The 18771-nt window shown below is 32.2% G+C and overlaps 1 protein-coding gene across 7 annotated transcripts in view; it reads right to left on the reverse strand.

Annotated features, from left to right (window-relative positions):
* LOC106459333 (protein dopey-1-like) overlaps window positions 1-18771 on the reverse strand; it is a 242301-nt gene that overhangs the window by 58213 nt on the left and 165317 nt on the right. For all 7 annotated transcript variants that reach the window (XR_002610553.1, XM_013918954.2, XM_022385808.1 and 4 more), the window contains 2 exons: window positions 9619-9728; window positions 9198-9409 (listed from right to left, as the gene is read on the reverse strand). Coding sequence is in view for 6 of the 7 variants with exons in the window: in XM_013918954.2 (XP_013774408.1) it covers window positions 9198-9409; window positions 9619-9728 (322 nt within the window). In the remaining variant the exon portion in view is untranslated. The remainder of the gene's footprint in view (window positions 1-9197; window positions 9410-9618; window positions 9729-18771) is intronic.

An 18771-nucleotide genomic window follows, 5' to 3' on the forward strand; every position in this document is an offset into this window, starting at 1 on the left:
TGAGATAAAAACAAACTTGTATACAAGGACAGGTATTTCAGTAATAGTTATATAAGCAATTATATTTATTCAATGAACCTGTCTAGTACAAATTTTTTGTATTACACATCTACACTGTTTTGATCTTAAGTACAAAATCTAACCTTTGACATTCAAATTCTTATAAGACTAGAAATGGATAAAACTTTAGGAGAGCAAGGGACCCTTTTCATCCATCTAAGATGTCCTATCCACTAATTTAAATTAACCCTTAAAAAAACAAAATATTCAAAGCCAGACCTTATCATTTCAATATTTATCAAGCTTTCCCTTAAGCTCCCTTAAATTAACTGCATCCAACACATCCAAAGACAAGCTGTTCCAAAGGCCAATCACCCTGTTAGAAAAATAAAGCTGTCTTAGCTGAAGATGACTTCTTCCCTGCCAAAATTTATACTTATGTCCTCTAGTCCTACCATTCTCACCATTAAATATGACAAAAATATGATGTATCAACACTATCAATTCCCTTAACAATCTTAAACCCCTCAATCAGATCCTCTCTAACTATTTTTGTTTTCAAGAGAAAACAATTTCAGATATCTTAACCTATCCTCATATAATAATCTTTCCATTCTAGGTATCATCCCAGTAGTCCTCCTCTGAACCCTTTCCAACAATTCAAGATCTTTTCTGAGGTAAGGAGCCCAACACTGAAAACAATGCTTCATATATAGCCTAACCAATGACCTATACAATTAATTTATAAATTTGTTAGATTTGTGTTTAAAATTTTTGTAGATACAACCTAAAATTATATTTACCCTGCCACTAACAACAGCACATTACTTAGTCTTAAGAAACTGACCAACCAGATCATCAAAATATTTTTCTTCCATAACTCTGTTGATGTTATTCTCATCTAACACATACTCATAATTCAAACTGTGATATCCCACGTGCATTCCCTTGCATTGATTATAGTTAAAAGTCATATGCCATTTATTTACTCAAATCATCAAATAATCCAAATCCTTTTGTAAGGCAGTAGCATCCTCCATCAACACCCAAAACTTTAATATCATCAGCAAATTTAAATAATCTATAGCATCAAACTCCTACTCAGAATACTTTAATGTGGTATTCCTGTATGAGAAATAATAAGAATACAGATAAGCCAAGGGGAATAATGATGTAAATGGTGAAAGTATTAAAATTTAGATAACTTGACCAGATGTTAAGTAAAAACAATTTGTGACAAGCAACAGAAATACTTTATTACCAGCTTGACAAAATAGACTAATGGGCAGAAGAATTAAATGTCTGTAACTGAATATAATTAACAGAAACCCAATTAAGTATAACACGAAACTGAAAGATACTTGAAGTTAAAACAGAAGTGAAATCAAAGTAAAAGAAACATATGATTGACTCAACTGAAAACACAAAACAAAAAAAGACACCAATATCTACTTACAGGGGTGTTTTGAGTTTCTCATGTACAAAACTTATATCTTAAAACCATCTTAGCTTTTGATAGCACAAACATGTCATGCATTGTAATGTAGGCTTGCATTTTTAATATAACCTGAGTTGATGTGTATTACAGAAAATGGACCTCAAGGATCAAGTTTAACAAGTGATTTCCCAATTTTTCAACTTTGTAGAAGATTTATGTAAGTAATAGATCTATACCACACATCTTTTTTTCTTAACCTCAGCTCATACTTTAACTTTTAAAATTATTTCAGTCACATCATTTAAGTCACTTGAAACTGCATATCTTGGTTGAACACAAATGAAATGGAAATATTAATGTACAACATGGAAATGTGCAAGATGTCATATATGAAACCCTTTAAAATAACAGCACACTACACAAGATGCATAATAACTATTTGAAATAAAAAACTTTCATAGTTCCAGTATAAAGAGCAACTAACTAAGTACATAAAATATTAAATACAGAAACATAAATAACATGGTTGATCATGGCAACAGGTTATGAAAATAATAAACAGTAATAAGATAAAGAAAAGAACTTATATTTGACCTATAACTAATGAGAAAAAAAAATCATGGATTGATAAACTTTCACTTTTCTTGGTGCTGGGTTTTGTGGATAAGAAAATTTTTTGCATAAACTGTTTTTACAAGGGATGGGAAAAATTTATCCCATCTTGTTATTTAAAATCAAATCATTTTACCTTTTACTAATAATTACATGGAATTTAACAAATATCTGGTTCATAAATGACTTTTTGGATGTAATTCAAAAAAAGCTATAACTTGCAGGTGTAAACTTTTTGACACTAAATGTTTTTAAATCATACAGTAAAGTACCGAATATAGTTCTTTCATTTGAATTTAAAAATATATTAAATTATTTCATTTTGGTTCTCACTGGAAGAAATGTGTGGGTTTCTGTAAAAAAATGGAACTATGTCAAAAAATTCTTTCTTTATAAAAGATTAGGCCGTTGCCATATGGGGTACTCATGTGTTAAAATATACAAGAACTGGTGGGTACAAAAACAGAAGCTAGAATACCCCTTACACCACATAAATTCAGTGCTGCTGAAGGTGAGGAACTGAATTACTGTAATATAAACACATTATATACCATGTTAGAGTGAATGCTGTACAAATGAAGATATAGAATCTTTTATCAAAAAGTTTATGGTTAACTTCTGGTCATACAATGAACACCAGTAATGGGAGAAAAAGGATTCTTTCACAAAACATTATTTTTTACAATAATAATAAAAAAGGAATTCTTAATGAATTCACAAATACCTATGTAAAAACACTATAGTATAGGTGAACTAAAAAAGGCAGTATGGCACTTAAATTTTAGAACATATTTACCCTGTCAGAGCAAATGTTGCACCCACAACAGTAGAAGAGTTTAAATCAGAATATTTTTCATTATAGTCAAAGTTAATATTCTGTGGTCAACCATCTTGTATATTTCCAATTAAGTTTTATATTTTATTAGTCATAATTTTACACATCTTCTGTGATTATGTTTCATGCTTTAACTCTCTTGCTATAAGGTCGGTCAATTCATCTCGTAGCAATTTTGTACTCATTATAGTTTCCATATTATAACTTCAAATAGAATACGTGGATTTTCACAAAATTTGGTAGATTTTTAGTAAATATTACAAGTCTTTTGTGCACAAAAAATCAGATTTTTTTATGAAGTATTTTTCTAAAACTTTGTCCGTGAATATATATGGACTTTTTTTTACTAGTCCGAATGTAAGGTGAGTACCATGTTAAGATTAAAAATATTTTTCTTTGTCTCAAAAATCTCAAATTTCATTTATATAATCTATAAAACCTCCTAATTAAATTTCAAACATTTTGTATTCAGTAAAAATATACATCTTACTTGTTATTTTCTCTACGCTATCTCTATACAAGGTTGATCAAATTGACCAACCTGGCAACCACCAAAAAAAATTCAAAATAAATCTAAATTACCCTTTGTTCTTTCTAGAATGACTTCAGATTGTAACATGAAACTACATTTGTTTATCCCCAAAAGCTTTAAACCTATAAGAGCATACATCTATTTATACTTAAATGTTATTGTTTTTTGCCCTTTGAACTACTTCTAACTACTATTCACGCCATTGTGAGTTGTAAATCACTTAAAAAATATGCAGCTCATGTTATGCTATCAAATAACATTTCCTAATGTAACCTTAACTAACCTAAAAAGTTTCATATTTTTACAATTTGTTACTTCTATAATAATAAATAAAGAGTACACATGAAAAACAAGAAATAAAGTACTTACCTGGACCTTCTTTTTTTTTTTTGCTGTTGACTGTTGATAACATTTAACCTTATTTTTTTATACTAATGGTAATACTGCACTAAATAATATTTCACTTAACACTACCTGCCTGGGCATCATTTACTGAGCATGTCATGAGTTTTTAGTGACTTAAATTCAAAATTCTATTAAACTACTTTATATTTATGTTATAACAATTAGTATAGCACAAATCTTAGCTAATAATCCATATTTTAATAGTATATAAGTTTTAAGTTCTTATTTTTATAAGGCAATATTCGAAAAAATCCTGAATTTCCCATAGTATGACCCATTTTCTATAGTCATCTCCTCTTCTCTATTTTATTCACCACCCTCCTATAAGTACAAAATTAAACATAAATTACTTACCATAAAATCATCGTTGTTCAGACAAACCATAATTTTTATAGCCTTCAATTTTGTTTGGTTACAGACCCATCAAATGGAAAATCAGACCCAACTTGCCACACCCACCTGTCACATCCTCTCTTTCAGGATTTGTAAGTAGTTCTATCTTAGATATAATTCTATATTATCTATAACCAATATAAAGTCAAAGTTTCATGTGTCAAATGACATATTATATTACATTGTTGATGAATTTGTGATGGCTCTTGTCACATCTTAATATGAAAATCACTTTGCACACAGACTATTCAAACAAATAATCAATATATTCTCGAACAAATCATTGTTTACTTTATTTAAAATACTTCACTAACAATATTTTTTATACGTGAAATACTTATAATATTTACTTAAATAATGCCATATTTTGTGAAGATATACATACTGTATCAAAGTTAGTAGTACCAAATCTATAAAGACTTTAAACAAGTACAAAGAGGTCACATGGTCAGTCAAATCGACTGAACCCGTGTTGAGAGAGTTAATTAAACAATGCACCAAAGAGCATAGAATAACCACATGCAAAAAAGCAGACAATGTCCCATAATTATCACAATTTTTCTGGCTTTCTAACTATGTGAAAAGAGCCTTAAAATTCATCTAAGGCCATTGATGTATTCCCGTGGGGATAAAGCTTGAACTGAAAGGAAAATTTAGAATTCTCGATACAGAAAACAACATAATAAAATATGTCATTTGATCAATGAAAACTTTCACTTTCTAGGTCATAGGTAATATAGTATTGAGTGTCTGAGAGAACTACTGACAACTGCTGAAAAAGATGTGATAAGTGGCTGTAGCATGAGGGGTCTGATTTTCTATTTTATTTCACTGTAACTAAATATGATCCAAGGCTATGTAAGTTATGCTTTGCCTGAGTGACGACAATAATATAATGAGTAATTTACATTAAATTTCATACTTCTTGGAGGGGTGGTAAATAAATCAGAGAAGAGGGGATGCTTAGAGAGAATATGTCACAGTTCTCATACTAGGGGAAATTCAGGATTTTCTTTTAACACTGTTTTATAAAATTAAGAACTTAAAACTCATATAATATTAAAATATGGATTATTAGCTAAGTTTTTATGTTATAGTTATTGGTAGTGTAATTAAATGTAACTCACTAAAACCTTGTGACAAGCACAGAAAAAAGATTACCATGAAGAGAGGGTTAAAGTGATAATACAAAATAAAAATTTCATTGTAATAGAATTGCATTTCATTTAAAATGCTACCTTAACAGGTTTCAAAACAAAAAGTTACCACCAGAAGAACTAAAAATCAGGCATGCAAGAGCTAACTGCTTTATAACAAACAAATTATGGATATAAATAAAGGAGTTTAAAGACAACAGAAGGGAAATAAACAAACCAGTGATCAAAAAAAATTCTATACCACAAGTGTTCAGTTAGACAATGTTCTGATGAGAATGTAATATTTTATAAAACTTTATTAAATAATGAATATGGAAACAGAAATACTTTGTTAATTGTTAGTCAAATAAGTCATTTTTGAAACCTGTCTTATATTTGTTTCACTAAATTATCTTACTATTGCTACACTTGCGTGTTCAGTTAAACAATATTTCTAAACTAACGAAGATGGAAAGATAAAGTAGTATATTTATATAACAAATTTTTCCATTAATGTGAATTCACTGGGAATTTACCAACTTTTGTTGGCAAATGCAAGCTCGACAGTAAGTAACCACCAGATGCTAGTTGATACTGCTGGTCTAACAAGCAACCAGAACATGTTGGTTGACACTGGCTCTCTAGGAAGTAACTGATACACGCTAGTTGACTCTGGCTTTTTAGGAAGTGATCAACATATGCTGATCGACCCTGGCTGTCTAGCAAGTGACCAACACATGCTGATCGACCCTGGCTTGCTAGCAAGTGACCAATACATGCTGATCGACCCTGGCTTACCAACAAGTGACCAACACATGCTGATTTACCCTGGCTTACTAGCAAGTGACCAACACATGCTGATCGACCCTGGCTTACTAGCAAGTGACCAACACATGATGATTGACCCTGGCTCTCTAGCAAGTGACCAACACATGCTGATCGACCCTGGCTTACTAGCAAGTGACCAACACATGCTGATCAACCCTGGCTCCTTAGCAAGTGACCAACATATGCTGATCGACTATGGTTCTCTAGCAAGTGACCAACACATGCTGAGCGACTATGGTTCTCTAGCAAGTGACCAATACGTGCTGGTTGACACTGGCTCTCTAGCAAATGACTGATACATGCTAGTTGACTCTGGCTTTCTAACAAGTGACCAACATGTGCTGGTTGACCCTGGTTTTTAGAAACTGACTGCCACATATTGGTCGACACTAGCTGTCTAGCAAATTACCAGCACATGTTGGTGAACACTGGCTCTCTAGCATGGCTGATCAACCATGGCTGTCTAGCAAGTGACTGATACATGCTGGTTGACAATGGCCCTCTAACAAGTAACAAATGCATGGTGGTGAACACTGGCTCTCTAGCAAGTGACCAACACATGTTGATCAACCATGGCTGTCTAGCAAGCGACTGATACATGCTGGTTGACAATGGCCCTCTTAACAAGTAACAAACACATGGTGGTGAACACTGGCTTTCTGACAAGTGACAAACAAATACTGGTTAATCAGGATACAACCAACACATAATGTTAGATACTGGTTCACTAGAAGGACCAGTTAGGTGTCTAAAAAGAAAAAAGTTAGTCAATGATGCTTGAGTGTCCAGAATGGATGGACCCATAGAATAACAACCTGACATGTTAACCAGTAAGCTAAATCTGCCTCAAAGAGAAAAATATCTTCAGAGATTTTTTTTTGGTTGGATTAAATTATCAGTAAATTGAGAATGCAAGTATAAAGAAGATCCCCTTTACAGGAAATATTGTTAAACTTAATAATTTCAATGAGGAATTAAACATTTTACAACTTCAAATGAAATGTCCCTCAATATTGTACAAATGGCAGTCTTTTCTTCAACCACTTTTGATGATATTTTCCTTAATTCTTATGTTTAAAATATGCATCTCTTACATGAAGTTATTATTTGTTACAAGTCTGTTTGTAAATATTGCATTATAGCTCTGGAAAACTCATAAAATATTCACAAAAATACTGCTCCATTAAATGCAACTTGAAATATGTTTGCCTTTAATGTCCATAAGACCTGGCCATTAAGATATCCAAACAACTTCATATCATTAATAATTTGAGGTAATGTGGTTGTTACTTAAACATTTTGTTTAAACCAGATACAGAAATGGATATTCTGTACATATTCTACTGATTATAGCACAACATGAGGACTTTAAGAGATTAGTAAAGTAACTATTAGTGCCATAAAATTCATCTTAGTGGGGATTAGTTGTTTTAGAAGCATAGATTAGTAGCTTAGTTTACTAACTTTTGAGCAATTCATGTTCAAAAACCTGTAAAAAATCTTCAAAATGTGCAAAGATATCCTTCACTATCCTGTAAGATTATTATCTTTTAAACAACTATAAAGTTAGTATGTAAGGTTGAGTAATATAAAAGTACCTGCAACCTGCTGGTGTTCCACTACTGGATCACGTAAATAGAGCTACCTACTACTACTAACTATGCTTGCATCCTGCTGGTGTTCCACTACTGGATCACATAAATAGAGCTACTTACAACCAATTAAGCTTGTATCCTGCCTGCATTTCACTACTGGATTAAGCAAATAAAGCTACTTACTATAAACTACACTTGCATCCTGCTGGTGTTCCGCTACTGGATCACAGAAATAAAGCTACTTATTATCAACTATTCTTGCATCCTGAGGGTGTTACAATACTGGATCACATAAATAAAACTACTTACTACCAACTATGCTTGTATCCCACTGGTGTTCCACTACTGGATCACAAAAAACTACTTACTACTAAATGTGCTTGTATCCTGCTGGCATTCCACTGCTGGATCACATAAATAGAGCTATTTCCTACCAACTAGGCTTATATCCTGCTGGTGTTCCACTGCTGGAATAAGTCAATAAAGCTAATTACTATCAACAATGCTTGCATCCTACTGGTGTTCCACTACTGGATCCCATAAATAAAGCTAATTACTATCAACAATGCTTGCATCCTACTGGTGTTCCACTACTGGATCCCATAAATAAAGCTACTTACTATAAACTTTGGCTGCATCCTGCTGGTGTTCCACTACTGGATCCCATAAATAAAGCTACTTACTATAAACTTTGGCTGCATCCTGCTGGTGTTCTACTACTGGATCCCATAAATAAAGCTACTTAATATAAACTATGGCTACATCCTATCAGTGTTACACTACTGGATCACATAAAGCTAGTTACTATCAACTATGCTTGCATCTTGCTGGCATTCCACTACTGGATCAGGTAAACAAAGATACTTACTATCAACTATGCCCTCATGTGCTGGTGTTCCACTACTGGATCACACAAATAAGCCTACTTACTTCCAACTGTCCCTGAACCCCTCTGGCATTCCACTACTGGAGAAACTGAGTAAAGCTACTTATTACCAACTATGCCTTCATACTGCTGGCATTCCACTATTGGATCATGTAAATAAAGCTACTTACTACCAACTATGCCTACATCTTGCTGGTGTTCCACTACCAGATCACATAAATAAAGCTACTAACTACCAATCATTTCTTCATCCTGCTGGTGTTTCAGTTACATTGGTAATCAACAAGACTGCAGGTAGAAGAGTTCAAGTATTAATGTGTCATCATAATATATGTAAGCAATTGCCAAGACAGCCCACATTCTCCGTTTCACTCCTACTAGTGCTTTTTTGTGTCACTGTACATACACATAAAGAAATATCTTCACTAGATACTTTTTCATAAATCTAAACCTCATGTAGTAATAGATATTAAAATCATCATCAATTTTATCATTAAATACATTTATTAGTAGCTAACTTTTAAAGTTTAAACATACCCAGAAAATCTCTGAAGGTTGTCTTGTCATGGGTCATCAGATGATCAATAATAGCTCTCCAATGTCCCATGCATGTAATGTCCATTTGGAAGAACACTAAGTCCATGAAGAGTTCCAGAGCATCCTTCTTCCAGGCCTTTCTGGTGTACTGATAACCAGACATACTTGCAAGAAGCTGAGAACATGCTCGGAAACTTGGTGCATTATGAGTACTAAGTAAAATAAAACACTAAATTACCCAAAACATTAATAACTAGATCTCTCTTTTAGCTTTAAAACATTTGATATTGTAGTTGAAACAGAAAATATGCAATAGAACCTAACATAATACAATATAATCTCTAGATACAAACAAAACTTTAGAAAATATTTCATTGTATCAATGAAAAATAATGTTACATTTTTACAGTTCAACTCATACCTGTGGTTACGAAGATATGGTGTCACATAGTACATAATGCTTGTCAGTAGAGGAATTACTTTTTCCTTTTCTTCACTTACATATACAATGTCCAAAACAGGAATCAGAAACTGTAACAAAAATATGCAAGTGAACAATATGCGAGGGTCAGCAGCATGTCTTCTGACTATAAGCTGGCATTTTTGCTTATGAATTACATAAAAATAAAAAATAAACCTGTTCCCCACATAACACACACACACATTTGGTATCAATAATATTTTAATACTATTACATATTATTAATATTAATACTAAATTTATCACAAGGACAATAGAGTCTAATTACAAACAAGAGCACTATTGCAACAATTGTTAGCATATCTATTAAAAGGATATTTTGGAATAAACAAATTTCAACAGTAATGATGTCTTACAAAATACACATAATATGACAGTGGTTCATAATACGGATTGCAAAAAATTGCACAAAACCCTAATTGAGCATTCAGACAAAAAGCACCTTAAAAATTAAAGATTCCATTCAAACAACACTTTAAAACCATTACTATTGAATGCTAAGGCTGTACACATATAAAAATGCACAAAAAAGCACACATGTTAGACTTACAAGGAAAAGAAAATCTGCTCAAAATGACCTGTTTGTAATTCTTCTTATTATTATTATATCTCTTGACAGCCTACACTAAAAATGGCTTGGTATATTGCACCCAAACCTAAATAAGGTACTGCGAAGGTAGTATGTGTACTGAAAAGTCAATTTCTTTTTTTCATATTTTACATAAACTAAAAAAACATCATAATTCTGGTGTAAATGATGTTATCTTTACCCCTTGAAGTTAGCTTTCTTACAAACATCTGCTGTTCCTTTAAAAAGCAGGGTGAAACAGGAATTACCAGCCAATAATAGATGAACATTAAATGACTGTAACATGTACATACTCAATGCTTTGTACATTGTACAATAGGTGTTTTTAGGGAGCCAACCCCTATATTATGTATCAAGTGAAGGGGTAAACAAGAGAGAGTCCTCAACAGCCATGGCTATAATTAGAGTTCAAATTGGTCAAGATAGGAGCTATGAGCTAAAAGCTGGTACTAGAAGAAAAAAAAAAACTCACAGCCATTCTATGAGTCACTATGCCACAGCTACAAAAAATCAGTACACATAATATTAAATCTTATTAAACACATTCGTAGAATTATTACTTTAAGAGAGACAAAGGTATATTTAAAGCAATGTTTTAGACATATGTGTTTAATTTGGAAAAACGGCTCTTGTCTTGGAAAAATTGTATACATGCTTAGTGGGGGGTTGTGTCTTAGTCTAGGGATATGTTCACCCATTGCTATGCATTAGATAATAAGAATTTAGTTGCACAGAAACTATAAATGTTCACTATATTCTCAAATAAATCTCTATAACAATCTCCAGTTGTAGCTTAACATTTTACATATCAAACTAACGTGATCAACTGGTCAATAGCTACAGTAAACCATTCTGAACCATATAAACTAGCTATTAGCTATGTTTACTGCCATTACAATGTATAAAGTTAGCTACCATATCAAGTGATCATTTGCCCGTAGTTGAGCATAAAAAAGCCAGCAAACAAGATAAATAAAAAACTGGTAATAGAAAAACCTGTAAATTAGGAAAATAAAAAATTATGGAAACAAAGCTGGAGACACTGTAGACTCCACCAAATTTAATTCTAGGTAACAGCATGGAGCCAAAATAAGGGTTTGTAGTTTGATTAAATAATATCTACAGTATCTCCAGCCTTGTTTGCTTACCTTTATTATGATCTCTATTTGCAGGTTTTTAAATTTCCAATTTTGTATTTATCTTGTATGTATTTAATAAACAAAAGAGGCCCAAACAAAAAGTGAAATTGAATACATTGCATAAATTAAAATGACTCCCAGGGTACAGGCGACAGTGTGGGATATAATAAATGTGCCCTTGTTTTTGGAGGTGACCGTGGAAGTAAGACCTACATTGTGGTGGAGATAAACCACCTACCAGTCTTAACCTCCATTCACAAGTCTCACATGTTGAAGAAACAAATCATTAAAAATGAAATGATAATAATAATCACATCAAAAAACTATAATTTTGGAGAGTAAGATGTTGGTACTCAAGCCCACAATGTCCCACATCCATATCACCCTTCACTCCCTGCATAACTATAACCTTTAAATGATTAACTTTTAACTCTTTTGTTAAGAAAAACTAAACAATCATTAAATATTAACTCACAAAATAAATTCAATAATATCTATACTAAACAGTCTTCTACATCCAACAAAGGTACAGAAATACAACATGAATATTCAAAAGGATTTTGAAAACAAAAGGAAGTTGGAACTTCAGGGTGTCCACTGAATTTTCATTTTCAAATTCCCTGTATTTTCACTATTTTTTTACACGTATTTCCAGTGTTTTTTCTTGACCATATTATACAAAAATATAAATATATATATGTCTGACTAGATAGCCACCTTTTGTTTGACCACAGTTATACTTCTGAGCAATATGGCTGTCCCAAAACATCATTTTGAACAGCAATCCTATTTGATCATTGTGAAAAATGACTCATGAGACATTTAAGAGCCCACAGCATTTTGGCCTATTTTTGCTTCTTTTGTTTGCACATACCCGTTCAGTGATGTTGAACTGTGGCCACTTTCTTCTGATCATTGACAACAGAACTAGGGTCTTCTGTATTTGCCATTACTGGGATATCACCATGTTGCTTGTCAGTTTCATTCATAGGCTTCTGAACAAAACTCATTACATTCACATCAGTTGCTTCTGCAATGACTTTTTGTTTGTGTCCTTTACTTGAAGCACGACTTCTAACTGAAAGTTTTCCCCACGTTACTCAGCAATATCTTCTTGTGACATAGATTGCAAGAAGTTGCATGGCTGTCATTTTTACTGTTTCCATGGGTCAGTTTGCCATGAAATGTTAAATTGTGACATGATGGCTATGTTATTTTTTCTATTTCATGCTGCTATAATATCTAAAACAAGGTATAGTTAGTAAAATTAAAGTACTTTAAATCTTACAGAAAATGCTACTACAAAACAATAATATTCACTATTCATTTGAAAAAGTAAAACATCTTAACTCTTTCGGCACTGGCTCGGTCCCTGGAACCAACCTCATAACCATTTTGTGCTTGTTATAGTTTTCATGCTGTAACTTTTAAATTAGTAGGTGAATGTTAACGAAATTTGCTAGATTATCAATAAACATTACAGTGCTTTCATATGCAAAATATCTAATTTTCTTATTATGTCTTAAGGTGTATAAAGCAATGTTTTTGTCATGTTTACTTTTTATTTTGCATGTTGCCTATCTATCATGCAAAGTAATATTCATTTTAAGATTAAAAATACTTTTATGCATCAGAAAATTTTCAAATTTCACTTGCAAAATCTTTATAATGCTGAGATAGTTATCAAAAGTTTCTTAAGAAAAACTTTATATTTTATCTGTTACTTTCAGCAATTAATCTCTGTATCGGATTGATAGATTTCAATGTTCTCGCAACCACCATAAAAAATTAGGATATAAATATAAATTATGCCTCTTTCATTCTAGAATGAACACAAAACATAAATGTTTAGACTATAATAGCTTAAATCTCATAACATTATATATTTATTATTTTTATTATATTGACCATTCAGCCATGCCTGGCTAACAATACAGAAGTTACAATGATGCGGCTCACATTCACTCATGTTACTGTATCAAATAACATAAAACTGACCTTTAGTCTGTGCAAAGTAATTTGTCTTGGCTGTGTTTAAGTACACTAGCATTTTGTAAAATACAGTCAAATTTCAATTATTATACATTATATATGTATATAGATTATTGCTATTTTGAAATAAGTTCTTAAACATATTTTCCCTAAAACACAGAACAGTAAATAAGAAGTAAAGCAAACAATTATCTCTTCTAGTTATGACCTTTGTACTGGGTTGCTGCTTGACGCAGGTTGCTAAGCCTTTAAAATTTTTGCACTTGGAGGATATGAAACAAAATATTTTTTTTAGGTTTATACATACATTTGAATAACTAACAAATCATAAATTCCACTATAATTTTTAAAACTTAGTAACTAAGATGTATTTTAGTCTAAAAAATTTGAAACTTCGAGCAGACTAAAGATAAATATGGGTTCAAAAGAAAGAAATGGTGCCAATTCCATTAAAATGGTTGAGAAAGCCACTAGGGGGACATTCAGAGCTTCAAATTTGTTATTCATGTCATATATATATATAAGTAAGTGTATATAAGGGAGCATTTCCAAAAATAGAAAGAGGTGGGTGGGGTGCCAGTGTGTTTGATTTATTACATGAGCAATATCTTAGCAAATTGAAAAAATAAGAGACTCTTATTTTATATTCTAGTTGTCAATATCAGTAACTTGAGTTTTTAATTTGTTCAAAACTACAGACTTAGTATTTTGACTTCACAAACATCTAATTTGAACCAGTGCTGCATTCAACATACCACGTGACACACAAAAATCAATGTCTATCTGTAATTTTTTAATATTTGCTTTTAAATTAAGAAATTGAGTAATATATAGTACTAAAATTTGAATTATAATCTACAGTTTGACACCAAACTTAATGACATAAATTCATGAAATATTAGTTCAATAAAATTTTGAATGTGAGTCAACAAACTAGATGACATGCCCTGTGACCTGTCTCGAAAGGGTTAAATCAACATATAATTTTGATTTCAACCCCTAAATCATCTTTACTTATACAATTTTAAGCCAGGTATCATAGCATCCAAAGTTAAAAGCATTATGATCAGATGTCATATTGTTTTACAGATCTGTAAAGATAACCGTACAAGTAGCATTGTCTATGAGATGAGCAAAGAGTGTTGATTTTTGGAATATAAATGTACCAATTTGTGAACATGGTGGGCAACTGCCCTCATGACTCGACTGAAAATGTGAAGAGTAGACACAATGACAAAAGGAAGAGCATGGAACTTGAAGACTCAATTTGCATGGACAAAATGTAGAAAATGTTTGGTGGGTGGGACATTTAAAATATGTAAAAAAGCATCCCATATATTTTCCATGATCATCCACAGAAGGGTGAAAAGGACCATTAGGAAGAAAAGAAACCCTCCACCCAGACTCATGGGACAACTAGAAACTGGCTGAGAGTTGACAGAATGATAAACAAATGCCAGTCCCCAGTCTTCTTGGGGAGCAGAAAAAGACAAGAATAATATCCCAGAGTAGGGTTAAATACACTCTCTATGGCATTCTTGGCTAAAAGATCTGAGACCACATCCTCAAGATGCTGAAGATAAATGGGATCAGAGGTAGAAAAGAAGAAGTGGAAAGATAAGCTATGTTATTCAAAAATGAGACAAAAGGCTGGTGAAGAGAAACAGACAGGCTCCCACAGGGCCAGACCAGGGTAGTCACTGACAAGATGAGCCAAAACAGTGACATCACAAAGTAGGAGGACAGGACAAAGGTATGTATATATTTCCTTTTGATAATTTTAAACATTTCATTGCACTCTATGTTGATGATAATAGATAAGAGTTACTGATACAGTAGAGAAAATGGAAAATAAAATATGAGCATTTACCTTAAAAACTTCTGATATTCATTTATGAAGTTCTAGAGATTATGCAAATGAAATGTGAAACTGTAAGATTAGAAACAGTATTTTTATACTTCACATAAAAATCATCTTGCAAGTGAACTATTCAGAGTCCGAGTGCAAATAACTGCATAAGCTAATTTTTATTAGAAATAGTAAAAAAAAAAGATGTAAATATTTTATTCTTTCTGAAACTACATACTTTTAGGAAGGTTCTCGTCAAATTTCAAACAATTTCACCCACTAATTTTATTTTTGTAACAAAATATGATGAGAGCAATGTTACCTACACTCTGATAATGAAGCTAGATGTCAACTGTTAAGTATGGGTTTCATGTAGTAAATAAGAGAAGGAATCGAAAGGCACTGGAAAAAGAGAAAGAAAACAATATTCCAGTGAAATTTCTTTCACAGTTAAAGCAGTACCTAAATTAAACTTTGGTGGAAGAAACAGCTGGTAAAATAAAATCTTCATCCTGTTCATGTTCAAACTGAGGAGAAAAAACATCAGCCGAATGGACAGGAGGAGGAGAAGGTCCAGCATGCATGAAGGAACCCACAATTTGTTGAACTTACTGTTATATTCTCCACAGATGATCCTCCAGTAGCCACAGTAGTGTTAGAAACATCATCACCATCACAGGACAAAGTAAAAGTTACCAACACTTGAGAATTCATAATGGATAAGCAAGAAACAAACCTTTTTTTTTTTTCTTTTGTAATGACAGAAATCAGTTAACCTTGAACAAAATGTAAGTTTCATTAACTATTGCACATCTCACATAATTAAATAGTAATTTTAAAAACCATCTGTTCAAAACAATACCAAGTAAAATAATGAAATTATTTTGAGTGCAAGTGCTTAGGGGGGAAGTTTCTCCACAAAAAAGGTTGTGTCACTCTCCTATTGGCAGAAGGCTATCATGACATCTCCTAAAACATGTGATTTTTAATTGAGAGATTGCTCAAGGCTAGTAGCACAAAGTATCATAGACAGATGAGTGAGAGATTAAGCTATTCTGTGTAAAGAGGTGAGGTATCATCTTAGAAATTTCCATTTCATACATTCAATAAGTTTTAACAAGTTTTATATTCAATATCATATATTTCTGCTATTTTCTTTTGGCATGTTTTTCTGCCTACTGAACCAATTACAAAACTTAGTTTAAATGCATAAAATCCACATGAACCACAGTACTGATTTACAATTTAACATCACCGTTCAACCTTTAGGCCTATCTGACCAATAATAGTAAATATACTAACATTGATTCTTGTAATATTAAAATATTTCTGTAGCTTTCAAATAAAAACAAAACAACATAAATCCAGTTAGCATGAAGAAAAACTTAACCAGAAACAACAACGAAAATATTCCCAGACCTCTAATTAATTGGTAACTGTTTCTAAAAACAGTGTTCAACTTTAAATGTTGCTTTACAGGACTACTACCTCAATACTTGTAAAAGTAGGAAAATGTTGTAAGGAAAGATTAGCAAGTTTTTTGCATCACTTTAAAGCTTAGCTTCTCTCCTTTATTAAATTATTAGCTGTAAAGCATATTTATATTAATCTTTACTCTTTGTTAAGATTCACCATGGGAGGAATATATATACACAAGTTTAACAATAAAATTATAACTCAATTTACACTACACCCAAGAGCTTGAGATATAAAACTTTTTTTGATAATTCTAATGATTTATTCATAGACACCAATAACAACTGTGAAAAAAAAGTAGAAAGGGCATAGTAATGCATTTCAAATGTTTACATATGTTGTAAAAAAAAAGGTTGAGATATTTTTTGAATTTTTTAGTCATAAAATTAACTAGGCTAACAATTATATACTGTTTTACCATAATTTCTTCATTATTTTTTGGCAAAATATCATTTAGATAGATTAAAATTATATTTCAATTAAAACTGAAAAGTAGATGAGAAATTTTGCATGTAACATCTGTCCCAAAAGTGTTAACGAAAAGATACAAAATGTTTCAATGCCTGAAACTCCCAGTGTGCTCTTATGGTTTAATGTAAAAATACAAAAAATTAATAAAGCTTGTAACACTTGTATTGTATTCTAATGCTTTAAGTAACAGGAGTAGACAAAGTTTCAATGCTTGAAACACCACTACTGTGCTTTCAAGTTGTATTTCAAATTACAAAAAAGTAACATTTTTAACCAAAGTTTCAAAATAAAAAAATCACTCAAATAGTCTAATGTTTAATCATGAATAAATATACCACAAAAAAAGTCACATTATATACTTATATAACTGACTCGGGAGCCAGAAAGCACAGTCTGTTGTTAAACAATACATCTACTGAAGTGATGAATAGCAATATATTTAATAAATGATTCAAAGTATGCAAAACAAATTCCTAAAGTAAACAAAAATTTTAATTACAAATATTAACCTAAATTGTGTTTAATGTAGGGATTTGTTGAAGATTGAATGTGTATATTCTGAAATTAAATCTTTGTTGTAGTATGGTAGATTCAAAAGCAAGGCATGACACAAGGTAATACATCATAGTCTGGACAAAATACCTACTCTATCTTTCAATTATCTTTCCAGTAGCATCTCATTTTCTGCTATAAAGCAGACTATAAAAAGTTATAGATTTTTTTATACTGAAAATGTATTTCTGATAAGTACTCACCTCCCCTAACAGATATAGCAATTCTCGTTCAGTGCTGCTCTCTGTATGCAAACATTTTTTTGCATGTCACAAGCCTTGAGCTCCCACATACTCCATGAGCAATGTGGTTAAACTGCTTCTCACATGTAAATCATTATGCAACAACTCTCCACCAATAAGAGTGCAACATCATAATCTCATGACATGTGTGACTCCCTCTATTTGATTCAACTGAACTATGACTTCGATTTTTGGCACCAGTTTTCAGTGGGGGAGGAAGGACGGGAAGTATGACAGGAGGTAAGTACCTAACATAAATACATTTTCAGTGTAGGAAAATTATAACTTCCGATATAGTAACTTACATCCTCTCACATAAATAGCTAAAATACCACATTGAATAGGTAGAGAGATTGGTGCCAGGGAAAGAAAGAAGCATCTGGAGGACACTCCCTAATATGAGACAGTGAGATTCTAAGATCTGTTGAATAGTGGAGATCCTTGCAGTAGAGGATCCTACATAGGAGACAAAGCCAAATCTGTTAGCAGGTATACTCTACACCCAGTGTGGAAAGAGGTTTTGCAAACATGAGCAGAAAAAAGAGAGGAGCACATCCAAAAGGGAGAGAACAATGTTTGGATAGGGATACAAACCACATGATATTGGAATCTCAACCCCTTGGGAGACAGTAATGTGGGTGAGAGTAAAAGGATGTGCCTCAAGGTGTAGAGTGGCTAGGGCATGATGGACCATACATGGCAAGTCAACTGCATCCAAAACCCAGGCACAGGGAACTAGCATCCACATTGGGGTAGAATGAGGATCATACTGTGGGCAAGTCAA

This window comes from Limulus polyphemus, unplaced genomic scaffold (assembly GCF_000517525.1).
Source record: "Limulus polyphemus unplaced genomic scaffold, Limulus_polyphemus-2.1.2 Scaffold594, whole genome shotgun sequence".
NCBI lineage: Eukaryota > Metazoa > Arthropoda > Merostomata > Xiphosura > Limulidae > Limulus > Limulus polyphemus.